Consider the following 24,740-nt stretch of genomic DNA (forward strand, 5'->3'; position numbering starts at 1 on the left):
CGGATCACTTGTTTTTCCCATTGAGGCGTCAACTTTCCAAGCTTTGAAGTGTGTTTCTTGCCTTCTAAAACCACTTATCTGCAGAACATAAAAAATTCGGATTCCTTTTTTTTTCGTATTGTCCACACAAAAAGTTTCGTTAGAATTCTTCATGTCCTTTACACACGTCTGACATACTGTTACTAACACTTTTGATATTTCGTAGTATATGGTTTTGTGGGGTCGGTGCCCCGCCTAACCATTTTATTTGAAGAAAATACAAAACCCGTGTTCCCTCATTTTATGTCTACAATATCTGTGCACAATTTCATTCACTTCCGTTGACTTCTTGTCTTTCGAGCGTCAACTTTCAAAACATTGGGTGGGAGCTTTTGCCCCTAAAGACGTTTTAACCCAGAAAATAAAAACCAGTATTCATTTATTCTTTGCGTATTGTCCACTCACAAAGTTATGTTGCAAGTCATCATGCCCTTTACACATATGTGACATAGTTTTATTATCACTTATGATATAAAATGATCAAGATTTTAGAGTAATCCGTGCCCCACCCAACCCTCTTTTCCAGGACTGTTCACAATTATATTCACTTTTGTTCATTTCTTTCTGGCTGTCTCGCGTCAACTTTTAAAAATTTGCGTGGGATCTCTTGCCCCGAAAACCGTTTTTCCGCAGAAAATATAATAAAATCGTGTTTATTTTGCGTATTGTCCATACACGAACTTTCGTTTCAATTCTTCATGTCCTTTACACACATCTAGCACACGGTTACTAGCACTTTTGACCTTTCGTGATCAAATGTTTGGAGGGGTCCGTGAACCACCCAACAGTTTTTTCCAGGAAAATGCTAAACCCGTTTCCTTCATTTTACGTCTACAATATTTGTGCACAATTTCATTCACTACAGTTCAATTCTTCTTGCCTTTTGGGCATCAACTTTCAAAAATTTGGGTGTAGCTTTCACTCCTAAAAGCCTTTTACTCCAGAAAATAGAAACCCGTAATCATGTATTTTTTCCGTATTGTCCATACAAAAAGTTATGTTACAATTCCTCATGTTCTTTACACACATGTGACATACTATTAATAGCACTTTTGATATATCGTAATCAAAAGTTTGGAGGGGTCCGTGCCCCACTAAAGCGTTTTTTTGCAGGAAAATACGAAACCCATATTGTTTCATTTTATGCCTACAATATTTGTGCAAAATTTCACTGACTTCGGTTCACTTCTTATTGTTCGGGCGTCAACTTATAAAATTATCACGTCGGTTTCTTTGCCCCCTAAAACGGTTTTTTTGCCAGTACATAAAAAACCGCACTTCTTTACTTTTTGCGTATATAAAAAAATTGCATTGCAATTTTTCATGTCCTTTACACACATCTCACGTAGTGTTACTAACACTTTTTATTTTTCGTGATCAAAGGTTTAGAGGGTTCGGTGCCCCACCCAACCCTTTTTTCCAGGAAAATACGGAATTCGTATTCCTCTATTTTACGTCTACAAAATCTGTGCACAATTTCATTCACTTCGGTTCACTTCTTCTTGCCTTTCGATCGTCAAATTTCAAAATTTGGGGTGAGGGCTTGCTTCCTAAAACCGTTTTTCCCGCAGAAAATAAAAAACCGTATTAGTTTATTTTTGCGTATTGTTTATACATAAAGTTTCGTTGCAATTTTTCATATCCTTTACACACATCCTTGATACTGTTACTAGCACTTTTGTATTTTGTGATTATATATTTGGAGGTCTCCGTGCCTCACCTAACCGTTTCGTCCATGAAAATACGATACCCGTATTCCCTCATTTGATGTCTACAATATCTATGCAAATTTTCATTCACTTCGGTTCACTTCTTCTTACCATTCGGGCGTCAAATTTCAAAATGTTGGGGTGGGTTCTTTTACCCCCCTAGAACTGTCTTTGCGCAGAAAATAATGGATCCCGTATTCCTTTATTTTTTGCTTATTGTCCATACACAAAATTTCGTTGTAATTCTTCATGTCCTTTACACACATCCGACATACTGTTACTAGCACTTTTATTTTTCGTGATCAAAGGTTTAGAAGCTTCGGTGTCACACCCAACCGTCTGCACCAGGAAAATACGAAACCCCTATCCTCATTTTACGTTTGCAATTTCTGTGCACAATTTCATTTACTTCGGTTCGATTGTTATTGCCTTTCGGGTGTCAACCTTCAAAATTTTGGGTGGTGCTTTCGTATTAAACTTTTACATGATGTACCTTTTGTTTCTTTTTTATAAGATTCCTTGTTTTGGGGGGAGGAGAGAAATACTTTCCTCTGATATCTGTTTCTTGCCATTCATCTTGTTTGAACTGCTTGCGTAAGATCGTTTTATAACTTCTGATGTCATCCAACTCCGTCACGATAATGGAATTGTCATTCTTAACAATTTGTTTTATTCTCTAATTTTCAGTTTGCAACACTGATATATTTGTTACAAAATTGAGGTTTGGCCCAACGCCTTTCGTATTCGCAACCAAGCGAACCGTCGAGTTTTTTGTGTTGCCTGCTATTGCAGGAATGTAGAATTTCAGGTGGTAATGCACTTTTGGAGTCATGTATACTATAAATATTTATTTTTAACATTAAATCTTATTTTCTTTTAATTTTCTTTCCGTGCAAAGGAATATACGTTTATGTATTTTAAAAGGACTTACAAAAATACATAAACCACCAGGTAAATTTCAAAATGTTGAAAAGTCAATATTCGTTGCCCACATTTTTTCAGAAGATTTTATTTGATTTCACTTCAAAAGACAGTACCAAAAACTCAAATTACCTTTAATCTTGGGGCAGGCACTGTTTGAATACGTTCAATTATTTAACTTACAATTTGTTACTATGTAGATTTCCAAGTGTTTGGAAGTAAATGTTTGTCGTCGATCAGACAATATGTTCTTATACGCAGACAAACTTCTCTCTACCTCACAAGAAGTAACCGGACCATACTTCAACAAGGGTGTAATTAGCGGCGGGGATCGGGGGAGATGCGTCCCCCCTGATCTTAGTCAAATGTATCTAAAGAAACTAAGAAAGTAAAAAATGTCGTACATTTAGTAAACGGTTTTATAATTAATGGATTGCATGAGATGCTGAAAACGTTTAATTTCTGTTCCTTTAATTTACCTTTGTATTCTCACTACGCAGTGGTGCCCCCCCCTCATGTCCATGACGCACGCACCCCCTCAATTGTCTATCCGTAGGTGTTCTTCCATGAAAAAAAAATCTTTTCGATTAATTTTTACACTTCCTCAAACATATTTATATAGATTTTCAACCCCCCCAAATATTTCAATGACGCAGTTTGCGTCATAGCCCCCCCCTTGTGGGCACCCCTGGCTCACTCTTGGACGTCTTAACGAAACGAAAATAAACGAAACAAAGACTTCCCCAGAAATATTTTCACGGAGCTCAAGTCCAGAAGTATTCGCTTTAACAGAGCCTATCTTTTCTAACTTCTGCACGTATTACGCTAACGCCACTGTTATCAACACTCATTGGCAAAATGTTGCTAAGTTTAGCTCCTAAAGTCGCTAGAAAGTCGCTAAAATAGTTATTTGTCGAATTAAAGCCTAAAAAAATATGTTTCTTTGTCTTTATTCTAATCTTTTTTTTTGAAACATACAACAAAGATGTGCAAATGATGTTGATTATGATTTTAAGTTTAGCGTCCCGTTCAGCAGCGAGGCTGTATGAGACTTCGACCTACTGATTAACGTGGGATCCGAACCACATGAGCTCCCGCCGGGAATCGAACCAGGGCCACCCGCGCCAAAGGCAAAAGATGTACAAAGATGTATTTTTCTATACGTAAATATAATCAATAAACTCAGAAACCAAGTAAATTGATTTACTTATTCGAAAAGAAACAACGTTTTCTCCTCCATCTTTGGGGTTTACCCATGCTTAATTTTTTTTTTTAAGACACGCTTAAGGCGAAATGGAAAACGCATAGGTCGCATACGTTTGTCATTTTTAGTTATCAATTGCACATTAGTACAATACACAGTACATCCTGCAACTAGATATAGTCAAAAATTCATTCGAAATGTCCTAATTCCATGATGGACAAACTACTGCCTGCGGGCCAGATGTGGCCGCTGAAAGGTTCTATCCGGCTAGTGACATGATATCTAATCTGACGTATGAAACGTAGAATGGTGTTTCTTTGAAAGAGTTGTATTAAAAATGGAGCCGACAGATGAAATTTAACTTCAGTCCTGAGATTCACGGCATCTCAATTATAAAACTCGTCAATCATTTAATAGGGCTCAGCATTACAAAACTTACTTCAAATGTACCATTCTTATTTTCATAAATTATATTAGCCCACCTAAGAAATTTTCCTTATTATTTGGCCCTCCTACAAAAAGTTGGTCCATCACTGTTCTAGTTCGTTCTGTTTGGAAAACGATTTTACAATAAAACACCCGCAAATAGTTTTCTCCTTGCCCTGTTCCGAACTGTCAACTGACCTGACTCACCACTACCGTTGCCAAAAAGTTGTGATGTTAGTTGTAACAAGCCAGGAGAGAACTTCCCAATTTGTCACAAATCGTGTATTCAGGTAGCATCGTCATGAGCCACGTAAGTGATTCCCAAATTGCGCCCAGTAGCTCTCACATAATGATATGCGTTCGTTTTATTCACCAATCTGTTGACAATTGCTCCGTAACTAATATCGAAATTTTAGAAAGCAAAACACTAAAAAATAGTTCCCAATTTTGCCGCCAAGACACTTCAAAAGTCGCTTTGAAAAGTCGCAAGTCGCTATTGTAAAAATTTTGTCGCTATCTGTCTCTCTAAATCCGCTAGATTTAGCGACTTGTAACTAACATTGGCAACAGTGACTACCGCTGATTCACAATTGAGTATGAAAAATCACCGCAACAATGTTTAGGGGAGGGAGCAACACATTTTAGTTTGCTTCTGCGCTCCCCTCCCACTCCTACCATATCAATACCATTCCTCATATATTAAAAATTACCCCTCCTTCATAACTATGCTAAATACAGTGTGTTTGAAAAATAACTCCCTAATTTTACTGTGTCCTAGAATCTGCACAAAGTGACCTAGACTATTCCAGTTTGTGGTGTTTGATTCATCAACTCTCCAAGTTTGGCTCCCCTGCAGTTTGCAGGTCTGCTTGACCTTGAGACAGCACCAGTGCTGTTTTATCCCTTTGTTTCCTCAGTTCAGCCCAGACAGGCGCGCAGTGCAGAGCAACTCAGCAACAATGTGTAGTCCGCAACAGAAAGCACAGTGTGTTGTTTGGCTTGTGAAAACTGAGTCAGTTATAACAGTGCAACGTAATTTTAGACGTCAGTATGATGGTGAACCACCTACAGCAAAAACTATCCGTCATTACTAAAGTCTCTCAAGGAAACCGGTAGTGTTTTAAAAGCAAAATCACCATGTAGACCGAGAACTTTTGAAGATGTTGTTGAACAGATCCGTGTTTCTTGTGTTCGGAGCCCGAAGAAGTCATTGGCCAGACGTAGTCTACAATTAGGAGTACAATTAAAGGTACTGTGTTTGATGTTGTTGCTAAAAGACTTAAGTTCGCGCCTACAAATTGCAACTACCTACTGAAATTAAACCTACTGATAAAATCGAAAGGTATGAATTTGCTGCTGACTTTCTACATAGAATAGATGATGATGTCATTTAAAAAAAAAAGATTCTCTTTTCTGATGAGGCTACATTTCATGTCAGTGGAACAGTTAATCGTCATAACTGCAGAATTTGGGGAGCAGAGCGTTCACATGAAGTTATTCAGCATCAACGTGACTCTCCCAAATGGTGCGGTTTGATGGAAGATCGTGTGATTGGTCCTTTCATTTTTGTAGAAAAAACAATAAACGAATTTATATAACTGATATTTGTCATTCGAATTTATATAACTTTTTATTTGTCCAGACACAAGAACGACTTGTCACAATATTACGGTCAATTTCATTATTACGACCAGTTTTCTTAGTTTCTTAGCCAGAAATGTAGTTCTTTCCTTAGAAAAGTAAACAAACTACTCTGTCGTAAAGTTACTTTTCCTGGTACAGCTTAACATTCTTACTAGGCAATACATCTACATTAGTCTGTTTTAGTCTTCATTTAATTTATGACCTTCAACTTCGTATAATCTTTCATTTCTTCTATAGTCTACTATAGTCTATGAAAATTTCGTTTTCCTACTTTAGTCTACTCGTTACTTTCTTCTTTTGACATCTTTAGTTTTCAGTCTCCTCGATAATTGATTCAAAAACTATTTAGTTCAGAATACTGTATTACTGGAGCCCTTGAAACTGGTTTTTATCTTATAACAAATTTGTTTGACACCAACGACTTATATTTCTTTTACTAGAATGATATGTAAGATCAAAAGGCGTGAATTTAAAATTGTTAATTTTCTTTTTAAAAAAATCTAGCATGATTTAGATATGCAGAATAACTGAATTATATATGTGTATGCTAAACTAAATTACATATATTACAAAGTCTTCAATTTACAAAGGGAAACTTTCCATAGAAGTACATAAGACAGTTAGTGAATATTTTTCTCATAGGCCAGCTCACTTCCGTATTTATTAGTCGAAAAGGACTTGTATAAAATCAAATACATACTACTTAGAGACTGAATAAATAAAATGTAGTGAAACGTGAGTATATCAACAGAACTCATTATCTAGTCTCATTATTACTAACATGAATCAGGGATGGCCCCATGAAGCAGATGGCCCGTTGAATTGAGCTGTCATGGCTGCATCAACCATGCCTCCAGATTGGCGATTGCTTGATGTAATATTTGTAGTGTTTTATTGTCAGAGATCGAAAATTACACCAATATTTGAATTACAGAGTTCTTAATTTATACATAATTGTTATAATAATGACCGTTTTCCTGTTCCATCAACGGATTTTTCCTAGCGAGGAAATTTCTAACTCTTAGTTTGGTTCAGAAACCAATAATAGTAATAAGAAATCTGAGTTTCACATGCCGTGTATAGTTTTGTTCATTATATATTATGTGCACAATCGTTTCATGTGATTATTTTTTTATATTGTAGCTCACAAAAAATGGTGGAGTAGTAACAATAAGTCATTTTGGAAGAATATTAAATTTTTTGGGCATCACCTTATCAGCTGAAGACTTCAACTTGGTTCTAAAGAAATTTCTGAAAGATGGCTACACTGTCAACTATATTGCATTTCTTGCTGCTATTGCTGATATTACGCATTACTTGGAAAAGAAAGGAATTATGGACTATGGCGGAGTAAGTAGTCATTAAACTATAATAATTTTTAAGTCTTAATTGTCGATTAATAGAGCAGCAATATTTTCGTATTCTGTCTCGTATATAAAAAAGCGCAGAAATTCAATTTTGTTCTTTACATCCAAAACTTGTAAAACATCGCAATAATAGTAATTTACCTTCTTTCCTTTACATTAGAAAATAGTTCGAAATCATAAGATTTTGGCTCAGATGATGACATTCAATCAGTGCTTTCTTCTGAAAGAAGGATACCTTTGGTCACCACGAATATGTTATCATAGTAAGTTAAAATATTGTGTGCCACATCATCATCACCTGTAGATTGTATGCTGAAGAGTCGCAGAATGGTTAATCAAAATAGCCATGAGCCTACATATTTGCTGCAGTTAAACTCGAGGATTCGTAACCCTATTTTCCTGACGAACAGTAATGCAGAATTTGTCAGCATTAGAAAACTTGGATAATGTTACTATAAGGTTCATCTGAGGTTTGAAAAGGTTCATCCTTTTCAAATTTGCTGGAAGACAATGTAATTGTGCCCAAAATGTGATTTAGAGGAACTAATACGTCCGGGACTTTATTTTCCTGAAGTTACTCACAGAAACACAAACTAATTCTCTTTCGTTTAAGAAGAATTGTAGTGGATGCGAAGGCAAATGTCAAACCAAAGAAGTGCATGAAATAGCATGTGCTGTAAACTATTGATCTTATTACCTTTCAAATGTATATTAAAAGCTGTTGGTCCAGTTTCTAGATCGATTTAAAAACTGGACACTTCATTTTATAATACATATATCTGCTTTCTTAGAACTAGAGTACAGTACTTGGCAATGAAAGTGTTGCAAAAAGTTTAAGTCCATATTGCTAAGAAATTCTTGCACTGTGTTGTTATGCGTTCAGAAACACGCGCCTCGGTCGACTTTCTGTTCCTGGAATTTAATCCAACTCACCCTCTTCCTCCCACTCTCCTTTTTAAAGCAGGCGCTGTGACATAATATTCTCTTTCCATTCAGACGTAAAAATCAGGAACAATGTTTACAAGCTTTATAACTCCAAAACCGTCTCTTTCATTCGTCTGTTTTGAAATGCCTTTTTAGAACCGGAATAAAAAAAACGTTCTCATAGCTTCATAAACGTCTTTATTTCCATTCTTTCCTTTCTTCAAAGGCTACATATCACATCAAGCTACAAACATGCTCCTTGTGAAACTATTGGAAATTGTCAATCACAGCAGTAAGTTTTGTTCTTCCCAACTACTAACAGAAATGAGTGCTATTCAATGCTTAAATTCATTTTTTCAGTCATCGCAAGCAAATGTTCCAGGGGCGTCATTTGGACAGGACAGAAGGGTTCATTCTTCACTCCCTTCAGTTTCATACATATTGTTTGATCAAATGTATAGTAAAACACTGATATAAAAAGTGAAACTCTTATATCGGCGGAGAAATCACCTCTAACAAACTCTACAATGACGCTGCCTTTAGCAATGAGCCAAAAGAATTGGGATAGCACATTGCTACAGCATTTACGTTTGGTTTGAAAAGTCGAAGGTTTAATCCCAAACCATGTGCGTTCATAGTGAACAACATTGAGAGAGATTCGAATATGGAAACAGAGAGGAATAATTTACATAATGCAAGTTCAGAATTGGTGAAAAAATTATGAAACAGCATCCACATTATGATGAAATTTGTGGTTTTGTAAAACAGAAGAAAAGTTTTCGAACGGCGAGGATCACATCAGGCAGTTGTCGAATTTAGGTAAAGAACTCTTTATACAGCATCAGATGATTGCGAAGGGAGAGAAAGATCTTAAGATCTGTGGAATTAAGAATTTAAAAACTCTTTAACTTTCATGTTTAGAACCATGACTATCGAACTATGAACCATGACTTTATCCATTGGGCCACGGAGAACTCTACACAGACATTCAGATACTTTCCTTTAGAAACGTTGATAAACTAATAGAATGGAATATTCCAAAAGTTGACTCGCTTGATGCGCTGTTGACATTAAACGTAGACCTCTTGTAGCTAGTTGCATGGTGAATAATGAACTTCCCTTGTTCAAGAACAGTCTTAAGGCAGTAAAAGTTTGTTACTGCTATATTAATTGAGTTATATTTGATAGAACCGTCTGATAAAGTAGTGCCAAAAACTCAGATATAAATCACTTTTTGGAAGCCCTAGTGAAAAATGAAACATTTTTTTTTTTTAAAGTAATAGAAATATGCATAAGAGTGTCACTTGGATGCTAACCTATCACGTTAAAAATAGCATGTTTACGTCATTATCTGTTATATGAATAGTTAGTATAAGGGATTTCTACGTAGATGGTCCTAGGTTCGAATCCCGACCGTTCTTATTTTTTCTTTCAGCATACTGTGCATTCCAGAAGTTCAATTTCGAATAAATGTAATCGCCGCTAGTTTAAGACGAAATTATTTTCAAATATGAGAATTGTTGTTACATGCTTTTCTTTACCTTGCAACGTTTCAACTTTGATATTAAATCTTACAATATTAATTTAACTTGTTTCTCTACCTCATATCAAGATGAAGTTTTGCACAACGACGGCAGCTGGGCGGTAATACAATATTTCATTGTTACTGTACTATATTTATATATTTTTAGAAATTTTTAACTCAGAGAAAAACATACACTGGACTGTACAATGCAACATGGACTCCTGGTGGAATTTCAAACGAATTTAGAATACATGTAAATTACATTACTGAAAAATATACTGTGGTGGGATAAGACACTGAAACCATTCCTAGGAGGGGTAGAGGTGACAATTTGAAAAACATATTGCCAAATCTGACACAAACAAATGTAATTGTATCTACTCTGCATCATCGGCATGACTTAATCGGTACATCAATTGTAAACAAGGAAGTTGAAACAGCAAATGCAAATATCATTAAATTGTGCAGAAGATTCAAAAATGTAAAGGTACTAGACATAAGTATGTATCCTAGGCAATACCATACCGTACATGGTCTGCATCTAAACGGTAAGGGGAAACAATGCATGCCTGATAAATTATGTGTATTAGTGGAGCAATCGGAAACCTATAATGATACTGGTGTTATAGCTTTAACATTCAACAACAGTCTCAAAAGTAAGACCACCGTTGCTGTCAGCTCTGATTTATTAGTGACTAGTGACAGGATCTGCCTCGTTCAAAAAATACACGCAGATATTGAAAGTACTGTGGAAAATCTTGAAAAATCAGGTAATGTAAGTCCACCTAGTCCAACGCAGCGAAAATCAAATAGAATAAGAAAGGTTCCTACAAAGTATGATGATAATAGTTTTTTAATGCAAGTCCCAATAATAATTTCAAGCACTTAGCCAATAGAGGTAACAGTGACAACAATGTAATAAATGTATATTACCAGAACGTGCAAGATCTAGCTAGCACGGAGCAAAGTAAACCTCAACATAATGCTATACAAGGGTGCACGAAAAATAAAAAATTGTTTACAGAGTCATATAATGGTACAGCAAAAGAAATTGACCTGCGTGCAGTTAGCCCCCCTCATGCTAAATTTAAAATTATTTTTACGTCAATCGTTTGATCATTGTTTGATCAGGTATGATCAACAATTTTTAACGTTTGATCAGCTTTACTAACATAAATATAAGCGATATTTAGTAGGGGGGCTAACTACACGCTAGCCCCCCCTTCACGTCAGATTCGAAATTTTTTATGTCAATCGTTTGATCATCGTTTGATCAGGTTTGATCAACAATTTTCAACGTTTGATCAACTTTAGTAACAGAGATATAAGGGTTCCAAAATGGGGGCCAGCCCCCCCTTCACCTCCGATTCGACTTTTTCTTATGTCAATCGTTTGATCATCGTTTGGTCAGGTTTGATCAACAATTTTCAACGTTTGATCAACTTTAGTAACAGAGATATAAGGGTTCCAAAATGGGGGCCAGCCCCCCCTTCACCTCCGATTCGACTTTTTCTTATGTCAATCGTTTGATCATCGTTTGGTCAGGTTTGATCAACAATTTTCAACGTTTTATCAACTTTAGTAACAGAGATATAAGGGTTCCAAAATGGGGGGCTAGCCCCCTTCACCTCCGATTCGACTTTTTGTTATGTCAATCGTTTGATCATCGTTTGATCAGGTATGATCAACAATTTTTAACGTTTGATCAGCTTTAGTAACATAAATAGACTATAAGCGATATTTAGTAGGGGGGCTAACTACACGCTAGCCCCCCCTTCACGTCAGATTCGAAATTTTTTGATGTCAATCGTTTGATCATCGTTTGATCAGGTTTGATCAACAATTTTCAACGTTTGATCAACTTTAGTAACAGAGATATAAAGTTTCTAAAATGGGGGCCAGGCCCCCTTCACCTCCGATTCGACTTTTTGTTATGTCAATCGTTTGATCATCGTTTGATCAGGTATGATCAACAATTTTTAACGTTTGATCAGCTTTACTAACATAAATATAAGCGATATTTAGTAGGGGGGCTAACTACACGCTAGCCCCCCCTTCACGTCAGATTCCAAATTTTTTGATGTCAATCGTTTGATCATCGTTTGATCAGGTTTGATCAACAATTTTCAACGTTTGATCAACTTTAGTAACATAGATATAAGGGTTCCAAAATGGGGGCCAGCCCCCTTCATCTCCGATTCGACTTTTTCTTATGTCAATCGTTTGATCATCGTTTGATCAGGTATGATCAACAATTTGTAACGTTTGATCAGCTTCACTAACATAAATATAAGCGATATTTAGTAGGGAGGCTAACTACACGCTAGCCCCCCCTTCACGTCAGATTCGAAATTTTTTGATGTCAATCGTTTGATCATCGTTTGATCAGGTTTGATCAACAATTTTCAACGTTTGATCAACTTTAGTAACAGAGATATAAGGGTTCCAAAGTGGGGGGCCAGCCTCCCTTCACCTCCGATTCGATCTTTTCTTATGTCAAACGTTTGATCATCGTTTGATCATGTATGATCAACAATTTTCCACGTTTGATCAGGTATGATGAACAATTTTCCACGTTTGATCAACTTCAGTAACAGAGATATAAGGGTTACAAAATTGGGGGGCAGCCCCCCTTTACCTCCGATTCGACCTTTTCTTATGTCAAACGTTTGATCATCGTTTGATCAGGTATGATCAACAATTTTTAACGTTTGATCAGCTTTACTAACATATATATAAGCTATTCTTAGTAGGGGGGCTAACTACACGCTAGCCCCCCCTTCACCTCCGATTCGAAATATTTCTACGCCAATCGTTTGATCATCGTTTGATCAGGTTTAATCAACAATTCTCAACTTGTGATAAACTTTAGTAACATATATAAGGGTTATAAAATGGGGTGCCAGCCCCCCTACACCTCCGATTCGATATTTTCTAATGTCAATCGTTTAATCTTCGTTTGATCAGGTATGATCAACAATTTTTAACGTTTGATCAACTTTACTAACAGAGCTATAAAAGTGAGATAACTTTGAGAAAGAAACAATGATAAATTGCCACCTACCAGGGGAAACATTCGGTTATCTACCCAGCGAAGCAAATCTGTATTCAACATAGGGTTGGGGGGAGTGACGGATAAGACCGTTAGCAATTTTTTTTAAAGATGTTTAAAATATTTATGAAGTTGGTGGAGTATCAGAAAACTAGAATTCTCTTTAGGGATGCGCACGAGACAAGATATGTGTCTGTCTCGTCTCGAAAATGTTCTGTCAAAGTGATGTCTCGACTCGAAAAACGTATATTTTTCTATTTTAAGAGCCGTGCCTTTGCTCGAATTTTGTCAGGAAATTCCTGTCTCGACTCGTCCCGTGCGCATCCCGAATTGTCTTCAACATTGGGAGACCTGCAGGGAAAGATTTGAAGCTATTCTGAGAGGACATAAATTTCTTCTCACTTTCCTTTGTGGTAATCGGACACAAATAATCATAATTTCCCCCAAAACACATTTCAAATCGAATTATTGGGGGACAGTCCCCCTCAGTTCCAAGATTGGAGGGGACTCATCCCCCCGGAGTTTCGCCAGTGTATTTACCTATGCAGAAAATTAAAGTAAATCGGAATTCTGTATGCTAAGAGGATGGACAAATAAAAATCTCTTCCCTGAAGGAAAATGAGTGCAGAAAGTTGGAGAGTATAAATTCTCTTCTTATCGTTTCAAGTGATTCAAATAGCGCGTTGTTTCACAATAATGAGACAAAGGGAGTCAAGATAGGTATGTAAAACTAACATGAAAAGAGTTTTTTTTTTTTAACTCTCTTGGACCATGAAGTAGTGAAGAAACTCCTGAATCAGGAACATCAAATAACAGCTGAAGCATCTTCATGCATCAATTTACGGTAAGTACCGAATTGTGATCTCAAGTGTACAGTCGGAAACAATAATAAGTAAAGGTGGAGGTATAAGAAACAATACGTCCAACCTATACTTAATATTGTTTCTGACTGTACATCTACTCTTGCTTACTTCTTACTTATTTCTGTATAATTTCCTTGTGTGGACTGCTAACAAACTTTAAACGTTTAGGTACTTGTGTGCCCAAGGACGTAGACATTTCGAGACCTTAGGCGACAAATATTTCGGCGTCGCTTGCCCCTCCCTTCGGTGCCTTCACCTAGACGAAACTTACACCTTCCTTAGTAGGCCTATCTGTTAATAATTATGTTTGCAAGTTTCTACAAACATTGGAAATTATATACAAAAATACATGTTATTATCTTTGCTATTTTATTTCAAAATTTAACATTCATATTCATGTACGTAATTTATATCAGATTGCACTACTGTAATACAAAAGCAATGCCGAAGGCGCTATTCAGAGTTATATATTTTTATGCATTTTGTACTTTTAAAGATTTTACATAAACATTATTCTTCTCATGCTAAACCGAGTACTTGTACCAATATATATAGGTATATAGTGTATTATAATTTATACACTATGTTAAGTGTGGCAAGTGCAAACCATCATATCTTTCACTTACGAGCCGCCACTGCTATCAATTTTACTTTCTTCTCTACCTAGAACATTGTTGAGCTTGCTTGGAAAGAACTAAAATATATTTAATTGTTATTTATTTGTAACGGTGTTCGTCTGACGGCATTTTCTTTGATAAGGACACCAGTGACCGCCATGACGTACAAAGCAGCCGCAGGTTCCCGTGTAAGCTATTTTTAAAATACCTGTATATATGATTAACATTTTTCGAAGGCAAAAGTAAGGTTACTTTTTTTTTTTTTTTTTTTTTGAAGATATCAGGGGTGTAGACAGCAGGTTTAAGTAGGAGGGGCCCTTCGTTTCTGAAGAGGGGCCAGCTACAATGTATATATATATATATATATATATATATATATATATATATATATATATATATATATATATATATATATATATAGATAGATAGATAGATAGATAGATATAGATATAGATATAGATATAGATATATATATATAACGTGTTGCAGTTAGTGTTTTTTGAGACCTGAAAAATCGGAAAATTTTTGTTTCCTTCCGGAAAAGTAAAAACACTGTTATTTAGATTATTATTATTATTATTATTATTATTATTATTATTATTATTATTATTATTATTATTATTATTATTATTATTATTATTATTATTATTCCTTTTTCTTCATAAATTATGTTCCAGGTAGTTTTTATTATGTTTCATCAAGAACTACTGAACCGGACCAAACATTATACCTTTGTGTATAACTATTTCAATTTAAGCCCTTGGACACACAACCTATCTACAAAGGTTACCAAGACAGTTATATCGCTTTTTCGCCCACCACCTTCGAACATCGATGTATTACCTCTGGCTAAGACTACCTGGAAGATTAAAGGTAGTCCCCATCAGCATCGACGATCTTCTGCCAACGTTCTGGGAGACCATGGATTCCATCGCGGTAGAACTTCGTGGAGCGTGAAGCGAAGAAGATATCAAGTGAATTTTGTATCTCTACTAGGGATTTGAACTGGCATCCTCTAAGGTGACTGTCCAAGGGATGGAACAGGTGATAATCGTGCGGTGCAATGTCCGGGGAGTATAGCCTATGCAATAGTGTTTCTCATTCAAGGCGTAGAATGGTGTCCCGGGTCATCCTTACCACGTGGGGCTTAGCGTTATCCTGTAACAGGAGGACCCGTTTGCAATTCAGAACTGCTGGTTCCACATCTTTGAGTTTTGCTTGGACACGGCTCAACTGCTGACAGTACACAGTTGCATTGATGCTCCGACCAACTGGTAGCAGTTTAAGATGCACGATGCAGCGAGCACTCCACTCAACACACAAGAGAACTTTCTTCTGGTGCAGTGCTGGTTTCGACTGTTTTGGAACAGGGTCATGGATGCTAACCAATGATGGCGGCTTCGTGGAGCTTCGTACAGGTCCCACTTATCACATGTCAACACCCTGTCCAGAAATGGCTCCTTCCTCAAACGAGACAACAAAGAAACACAGGTGTCTGTTCGTGTTGCCTTCTGGCCCTTAGTTTAATCATGTGGGATCCATCGACCCAACTTGTAGTGTTTCCACAGTTGATGGAGGTGCTGCCGAATGATTTCTTCATTCACATTGAATTGTAGTCCCAGTTCCTCACACGTCTGCCACTGTTAGCCTAAATTGCTGCTTGCAGATCTTCATTTTGTACATGTGTTGGTCTTCCGGCATGTGATGCGTCTTCGAGTGTTTCGTCACCGTCCTTAAACTTGTTAAACTATCACTGCACTATCCGCGTAGTCAGGACACCCTCACAAAAGGCCTGGCATATCTTCTACTTCACTGCAGCGTCATTTGACCCCAGTTTGAACTCGTACAGTATACACGCCCTTATGATTCTGTGGAGGTCCCATATTCACTCTGTCCTTACGCAAGTTCACGGAATAACTGAACTGTCACAACCAGTTAGTACGTTGGATATACCCACACCAACAACTGACCTTCGCCTTATCTCCATTCGCATTCAACTCACGGTGTGAGGGCCAATGGATCACATACCTCCACAAAAAGGGACAGAACATTCTTGGCTACCTTTATACATAAGATTGATCTTTGGAATTGCACTTAATTTCTTTAAGATTTCCTGTCAAAAATATTTATTTATTATTCGTCACTAAAAAACATAATTATTTTATTAACAGCTATATATCCTGTTACACATCAAGTAGCATTAAAAAGAGCGAATGAAATCCGAACTGAAAAGCTGAAAAAAAAAACGTTATTTTCCACTAAATTTTCCATCTGATAAAAAAATTAAAAAACACTAGTTACATATAAAAATATATAATATCGTTACTAATTAGTTTAGTATTTGAAGTACCTTGTTAAAACATTTGACTTCAAACTGTCAAATATGAATCGCAATAAATTGAAGACTTCGGGGCAAAAACCCGTCGAATCCAAAAAGTGAGAGTGTAAAGGGGATAGCTTCACAAGGTTTCTCGCCATCGGATTTTCTTGAAACTTGGCACATACTAGACCGAAAATAAATACACACTTTTTTGTTTCTTTCGAGAAATAAGTTAAGGAGGCCAAACGGCCCCTTTTCAAAAAGAGCCTCCTTGGTTAAAAGGGCCACATTAAAGAAATGAAACTCTGCCGATGGAAAGATGACTTAAAAATAGGAAATACGTGTTTTGTCGTTTTTGCGAGAGTAGAGTTGTAGAGGGCAATCAATGGCCCTCTTCGAAATGATAAAGGACACAACCCTTAGGAAATTGGATTTCCGTGGAATTGCTTGAAAACGTGATACGTTCTAGATGTTATGTTCCTAAGAAAACGTCTCAATAGACACAACCACAAATCACTGATCGTTTGGCCACTACAGGGCCACTTTTTTGAAAACAGCCGAATATAACCACATTCTGAATTTTGGTAAAGTGACTAAAGCCGTGATGTGTTGTAGATATTGTGATCCTGAGAAAAATCTTAATGGGAATAACCAATAATCATTGATCGTTTGGCCACTCAGGGCCACTTTTTTGAAAGCAGCCGAAGATAGTGATATTGTGGATTTCGATTAAAATAACTGAAACTGTGATATGTTCTAGATGTTGTGATCCTGAGAAAAAGTCTGAACAAGCCAAGAAGCACAACCACCAATAACTGACTGGTTACTACAGGGTCGCTTTTTTGGAAAAAGAAGGTAACGGTATTCTGAATTTAGGTGGAATTGCTTGTAACCGTGATATGATGTAGATTTTATGACCCTGAGGATAAGTCTTCACGGGCACAACTACCACTCACTGACCATTTGGCTGCTACGAGACCACTGTTTTGAAAGCAACTAAAAATAGTGATCTTGTGGATTTCGGTGAAAATGACTGAAACTGTGTTATGTTGTAGATATTGTGATCCTGAGAAAAGGTTTTAATGGACACAACCACTAATCACTGACCGTTTGATTACTTGGTCTACTTTCTTGAAAACAGCTGAGTACAACGATGTTCTGGATTAAGATTGAGTAAGACTAAGATATGTTGAAGATCTCATCATGAGAAAAAGTCTTAATGGACACAACTATCGAATTATGACCGTTTGGCCACTACATGCTCAGATTTTTTTTAAAAACAGCCGAGTATAATGACAGTTTTTATTTCAGTGTAAATGAATGAAACTGTGACACGTTGTAAGTCGTGATCCTGGGAAAAAATGTCTAGGACGTTCTAGAGTTTTCCTTTGTCTCGCAAAATGAGCATCTGAATGTTATCTACCGGTATGCTTAAATAATATTGGCCGCTACTCTTCCATCCCTTTTTCGGGTTGTGAGATAATTTAGAACTTTTCATAATTTTATACAATTCTACCAGAATTCCAGGTATCCTTACCTTCTTCTGTTTTAAAAAATGTGGCCCCGTAGTTGCTAAATGGTCACTGATTGGTGTTTGTGTCCATTAAGACTTTTTCTCAGGATCACAATATCTACAACATATCACGATTTCAAGCAATTCCACCGACATCCAGAATAACGTTACCTTCTGCTGTTTTCAAAAAAGTGGTCCTGTAGTGGCCAAACGGTCAGTGGTTGCTGGCTGTGCTTATTGAGACATTTTCTCTGGATCACAACATTTACAACATATCAGAGTTTCAGTCATTTTGATTGAAATCCACAATATCAGGATATTCGGCTGCTTTTAAAAACGTGGCCCTGCAGTGATCAAACGATCAGTGATTTGTGGTTATATCCGTTAAGACTTATTCTCAGGATCACAATATCTACAGCATATCACGGTTTTAGTCATTTTTACCGAAATCCAGAATGTCGTTATCATCGGCTGTTTTAAAAAAAAGTGGCCCTGTAGTGGCCAAACGGTCAGTGATTTGTGGTTGTATCCATTGAAACGTTTTCTCAGAAACATGATATCTACAACATATCACGGTTTCAAGCAGTTCCACGAAAATCCGATTTCCGTAAGGATTGTGCGGGGTCCTTTGTCATTTCGAATTGGGCATTGGCCCTATAACCCTTTCTCGCAAAAACGACAAAACCGGTATTCCCTACTTTGAAGTCATCTTTGCACGGGCAGAGTTTAGTTTCTTTAAAGTGGCCCTTTTAATCAAGGGGACCATTTTTTGAAAAGGGGCCCTTTTCCCCCTTCAACCTATTTCCCGAAAGAAACAAAAAATGCGTGTCGATTTATTTTCGGTCTTGTATATATGTGCCAAGTTTGAAGGAAATCTGATGAAGAGAAACGGAAAATTATTATTTATATATAAACATTAAAGCTGTCGTTTGGGGGGGAGGAAGTCATTTGGGGGGCTGGCCCCATTTGGAGCCCCCCGTGGCTACACCCCTGGAAGAGTCACGGCACCCACTGTCATGGCACCCACGCAGGGGGCTCCTAACACCCTTTTTTATGCTAGTCACTTTGACCCAGGTGGATGAAACAAAGATCAGCAGTGTGTCAGAAATATAAACATCTAGAATCGGTTTTCTTTAATCTTCATTAAAATAATAATAATAAATACAAATTTCCACTTGTAGAATGCACTAATTCCGCGTGAGTCGATGAATGCTTTAACATTGTAATTGAATCTGGAACACTATCACAAAATCATTCGTGCATCGTTACTGGTTCTTAGTGCAAAAACCCCTAACGTTAGTGGTTCATTAGTGTAGGTGCTACAAGTAAAATATCATTGGGGTTATGATGAACTTGCCCACACTTCAAGCACTAATGAAAAAAACTGTGCCATTCGTTAGTGCATCATTAGTACTTCTAGAAAAAAAATAACAGTTTGAATGGAATTTGATATTTCTGAAATTGTCCCCCCTCCACACCAAAAATCTTGAATAGATCCCAAAATATGATAAAGCTAACATTAGTGCTCAGTGCGTTTAAGAGAACCAACGATGCACTTACGATTGCCGTTAACCCATGTAACCTATCTATGTCAGTTAGTATGAAATTTGATATTTCTGAAGTCGGAGCACCCACCGAAAATCTTGAATATGTCCCACAATAGGGTAATACTAAACTTAGTGCTTAGTGCGTTTTAGTGCACTAATAATGCACTAATGATGTGATAAGTTTGGTGAAAATCTGTCTGCATAAAGACGGGTGGCGAGCAAACTTCATATGAAGAAAGAACCCACCAAAAATCTTCAAAGACTCGTAAACTCTGATAGCACTAACGTTAATTTTTAGTGCACTAATGTGCACTAACGATGCACTTCCGATGGACGACGTTTGGTGTAATTTGGGAGAGGTGAGGGCCAACATCAGACACGTAAGTTGATGGTTTGTTCATGGTAGATTGCGTAACTTTAAGGTCAATTTTCTCGAAATACTTGGAGGCCACAATTTTTTTAAAAAGTTGTGCAAAAGTGTACAAAATTCATACATTATTTTTGTTTACATCGGTATGAAGATTCTGCACTCCAAGTTGATGATTGAGTTCGAAATTTTAGAGCTAATTTTCTGGAAACACAGGGGTGAACAAAATTATTTGAGTTTAGTTGATTTTGAGTTTAATGTCCTTTCAGCAGCGAGGCTATATGAGGCGGGACCTACTGATTAACGTGGAATCCGAACCACATGATCTCCCGCTGGGAATCGAACCCAGATCTCCCACACCAAAGGCGCGTACGCTACCGCTTAGCCACGAAGGAGCTCACAAAATTATTTGAATGCTGTACAAAATTTTACGGGACAGGTACAATCTTATTTGCTTAGTATATGTCTGATATTGACAATCGGCACTCCAAGTTGATGGTTTGCTTATGGCAGAAACCACAACTTTAAGGCCATTTTTTTCGAAATACAGAAGTATACAAATTTTTTAAAAGGTGTACAAAAGTGTACAAAATTCGTAGATTGTTTTTGTCTACTTAAGTCTTCGATATGAGCACTCCGTACTCCAACATGATCGTTGAGTTCGAAACTTTGACGGTAATTTTCTCGAAACACAGAAGTGTACAAAATTATTTTAAAGGTGTACAAAATTGTACGAAATTCGCATATTATTTTTAGCTACCTAAATCTCGAATCTGGTGATTCCGCACTCGAACGTCAAGTTGGAGTGAGGAATTTTGATCGCAAATTTCTGGAAACACATGGGTGTACAAATGTTTTTAAAAGATGTACAAAATGTGTACAAAATTATGAACATGTTTAATATGTGATTTGCCGATTCCGGACTCCAAGTTGACGGACCTTTATTAAACGTTTAATAGTGTTTATATATTTAATTCGATTATATACGTCACGCATTTCTTTACTTTTAAAGATTTTGCAAAAATATTATTCTTACCATGCGAAGCCCAGCATTTCAGCCAAAGGGAATTTATGTAATTGTTCCCTTTCTATTACACATTCTTGTTTCATTGTTTGAAAATACACTTAAAATACACTTAAATACACTTAATAGTTGTTTATTTCTAGCAGTGTTACAAGTCTCTGTAATAAAGTTAATCAAACGTTGGCAATTGTTGTTCAAATCTGAATAAACGTAGATAAAACAACTGATATAAGAAAACAACAAATCGGAGGTGTCAGGGAAGGGGCTGGCGCCCCATTTTTTAACCCTTCTTTCTCTGTTAGTAAAATTCGTCAAACTTTGAAAATTGTTGATGAAATTTGATCAAACGATGATCAATGCATTGGCATCAAAAAATTTCAATTCTGACATGAAGTGGGGCTAGCATGTACTTAGCCCCACGGACTAAATATAGCTTATATTTATATTAGTAACGATGATGAAACGTTAAAAATTGTTGATCATACCTGATAAAACGATGACCAAACGATTGACATAGGAAAAGATCGAATCGGAGGTAAAGGGGTAGGGGGTCTGGTCCCGCATCTTATAACCCTTATATCTCTGTTAGTAAAGTTGATCAAACGTTAAAAATTGTTGATCAAACGATGATCAAACAATTGTCATCGAAAAATTTTGAATCGGAAGTGAAGGGGGGCAGTGTTTAGTTAGCCCCCCTACTAAAAATATCTTATATTTATGTTAGTAACGCTGATCAAACGTTACAAATTGTTGATTATACCTGATCAAATGTTTGACATAAGAAAAGATCGAATCAGAGGTGAAGGGGGTCTGGCCCCCAATTTTGTAACCCTTATATCTCTGTTACTAAAGTTGATCAAACGTTGAAAATTGTTGATCAAACCTGATCAAACGATGATCAAACGATTGACATCAAAAAATTTCGAATCTGACGTGAAGGGGGGCTAGCGTGTAGTAGGCCCCCCCTACTAAATATCGCTTATATTTATGTTAGTAAAGCTGATCAAACGTTACAAATTGTTGATCATACCTGATCAAACGATGACCAAACGATTGACATAAGAAAAAGTCGAATCGGAGGTGAAGGGGAGGCTGGCCCCCCCCATTTTGGAACCCTCATATCTCTGTTACTGAAGTTGATTAAACGTTGAAAATTGTTGATCAAACCTGATCAAACGATGATCAAACGATTGACATCAAAAAATTTCGAATCTGACGTGAAGGGGGGCTAGCGTGTAGTAGGCCCCCCCTACTAAATATCGCTTATATTTATGTTAGTAAAGCTGATCAAACGTTAAAAATTGTTGATCATACCTGATCAAACGATGATCAAACGATTGACATAAGAAAAAGTAGAATCGGAGGTGAAGGGGAAGCTGGCCCCTCATTTTGGAACCCTTATATCTCTGTTACTAAAGTTGATCAAACGTTGAAAATTGTTGATCAAACCTGATCAAACGATGATCAAACGATTGACATCAAAAAAATTTGAATCTGACGTGAAGGGGGGCTAGCGTGTAGTTAGCCCCCCTACTAAATATCGCTTATATTTATGCTAGTAAAGTTGATCAAACGTTAAAAATTGTTGATCATACCTGATCAAACGATGATCAAACGATTGACATAAGAAAAAGTCGAATCAGAGGTGAAGGGGGGGCTGGCCCCCCATTTTGGAACCCTTATATCTCTGTTACTAAAGCTGATCAAACTTTGAAAATTGTTGATCAAACCTGATCAAACGGTGATCAAACGATTGACATCAAAAAATTTCGAATCTGACGTGAAGGGGGGGCTAGCGTGTAGTTAGCCCCCCTACTAAATATCGCTTGTATTTGTGTTAGTAAAGCTGATCAAACGTTAAAAATTGTTGATCATACCTGATCAAACGATGATGAAACGATTGACATAAAAATAATTTTATATTTAGCATGAGGGGGGGCTAACTGCACGCTGGTAGAAATTGAGCTAATAGATAATAATGAAGTTGGTCGAATTAAACAATCTAACTTAACTAGAATTCTTAATGTTAGAAACATAAATGATATAATTTTAGCACAAAGTAACTCTGGTCTGTTTTCAAACATGAAAGGTGCTATAAATTGTGACTTTGAAAATATCTTGCTGTTCCACATTAACGTACAAGCAATAAGAAACAAATTAATTGAAATTGAAATTTTTCTTGACTCATTTCCGTGCCATATTCTTTGTGTTAATGAACACTGGCTTAGAAATGAAGAAATACTTCTATACGTACCTGAAAATTATATCATGGCAGCAAGCTATCATAGAAGTAGAATTACACATGGCGGAGTAGCAATTTATTTAAGAGATGGCTTCACCATTGACTATGTTGTTATTAACGTAGATAATTTCTGTTATGAGGGGGAATTCGAAGTAGTTGCAATTTTATTTCCTAGCGCGAAAACAATTGTGATATCAATTTGTCGAACACCAGATACGGATGTCAATGTCTTTCTTGCACGCTGGGAAGACCTTACTAACTATTTAAGTAAGCATGATAAATATAAAATATTATATCTGGGGGATGTAAATATCAATGTTTTACTTGATACTCCTACCAAGAATTATTTTTCTGATATACTTAGATCATATAACTTTTATTTTCTAAATGATCAGCCAACAAGAAAGGAAGCTTGTTTAGATAACATTATTACAAATGTATATAGAAATGATTTATCGTGTGGTGTAGTACAGTGCGCATTGTCAGATCACGATGGCCCAGGCACGTAGCCAAGGGGTGGGTCCGGGGGGTCCGGACCCCCCCCCTTCGAGACAAGAAATAAAAAAAATTAAGGAAGGATGAAACAAAAAGAAACAAGTAATAGGAAGAATAAGCGTTAAAAATAAAAAAAGCTAAAAATAAAAATAATTTTTCATCACTTCTCTGCAGAATCAAACATGTTATTTGAGAAACAGTTTTCTGCTCCTTTAACTTGTCATTTGTAACAGACAGCAGTTGACGAAATAATAAGAGAAAGTTATGTGGAAAGAAAGTTCTAGTAACATTTGATTCAACAGAGAAACGAACCCAGATATAATAACATATTTTACAAGACATTATTGGATACGTACTTTTTTTTATAATAGTTGAGGTCATAATGAAAGGAAAATTGTTATATTTGGATGAACAGAAGAAGGAACGTAGATATTGTAATTTTTTTAAAAATTTCTCTTTTTTTTGGCGCGGTGGCTCAGTGGTAGAGCGTTCACCTCCGGTGCTTGGGGCCCCTGTTTTGGTAGCAGTACGCGCCGTGTGGACTTCGTGGTGGACAAACACCGTGCTAGTGGGTTTTCCCGGGGTTGTCCCGTTACCTCCCACTTTCTTCATAACACTCATCTCTCATCATCACCGTCTTCTTTGGCCTAACCGGCATAGACGTGGGGCGTAAGATTTCATTTCATTTTCATGTCAAATCATTTTTTTAATATTCTTTTATTCGAGATTTCTTCATAGTTTGTTACTAAAATACTTACTAACATGTCCTAATTTTAAAGTCTTAACAAACTATCATATGTTGCTATTAAAATAGTTTAAATTGACCAAGCCCTGCTGTGATAACAACAATATTTCATGTCAAACTCCCCCACATCCACCCCTTCATTACGAAATACTGACTAAACGAACCATATGTTACCAGTAAAATAGTTTAGAATAAT

At 36.7% G+C, this 24,740-nt stretch overlaps 1 protein-coding gene across 1 annotated transcript in view; it reads left to right on the forward strand.

The window, feature by feature from the left end:
- The window catches only part of LOC145679576 (uncharacterized), a 694,799-nt gene that overhangs the window by 297,368 nt on the left and 372,691 nt on the right, over positions 1 to 24,740 (forward strand). Inside the window, exon 5 of the mRNA XM_081750156.1 lies at positions 7,087 to 7,293. Within this exon, the coding sequence (XP_081606282.1) occupies positions 7,087 to 7,293 (207 nt within the window). The remainder of the gene's footprint in view (positions 1 to 7,086; positions 7,294 to 24,740) is intronic.

The sequence above is a fragment of the Thermobia domestica genome, chromosome 1 (genome assembly GCF_964235325.1).
Source record: "Thermobia domestica chromosome 1, izTheDome1.hap1.1, whole genome shotgun sequence".
Lineage (NCBI taxonomy): Eukaryota > Metazoa > Arthropoda > Insecta > Zygentoma > Lepismatidae > Thermobia > Thermobia domestica.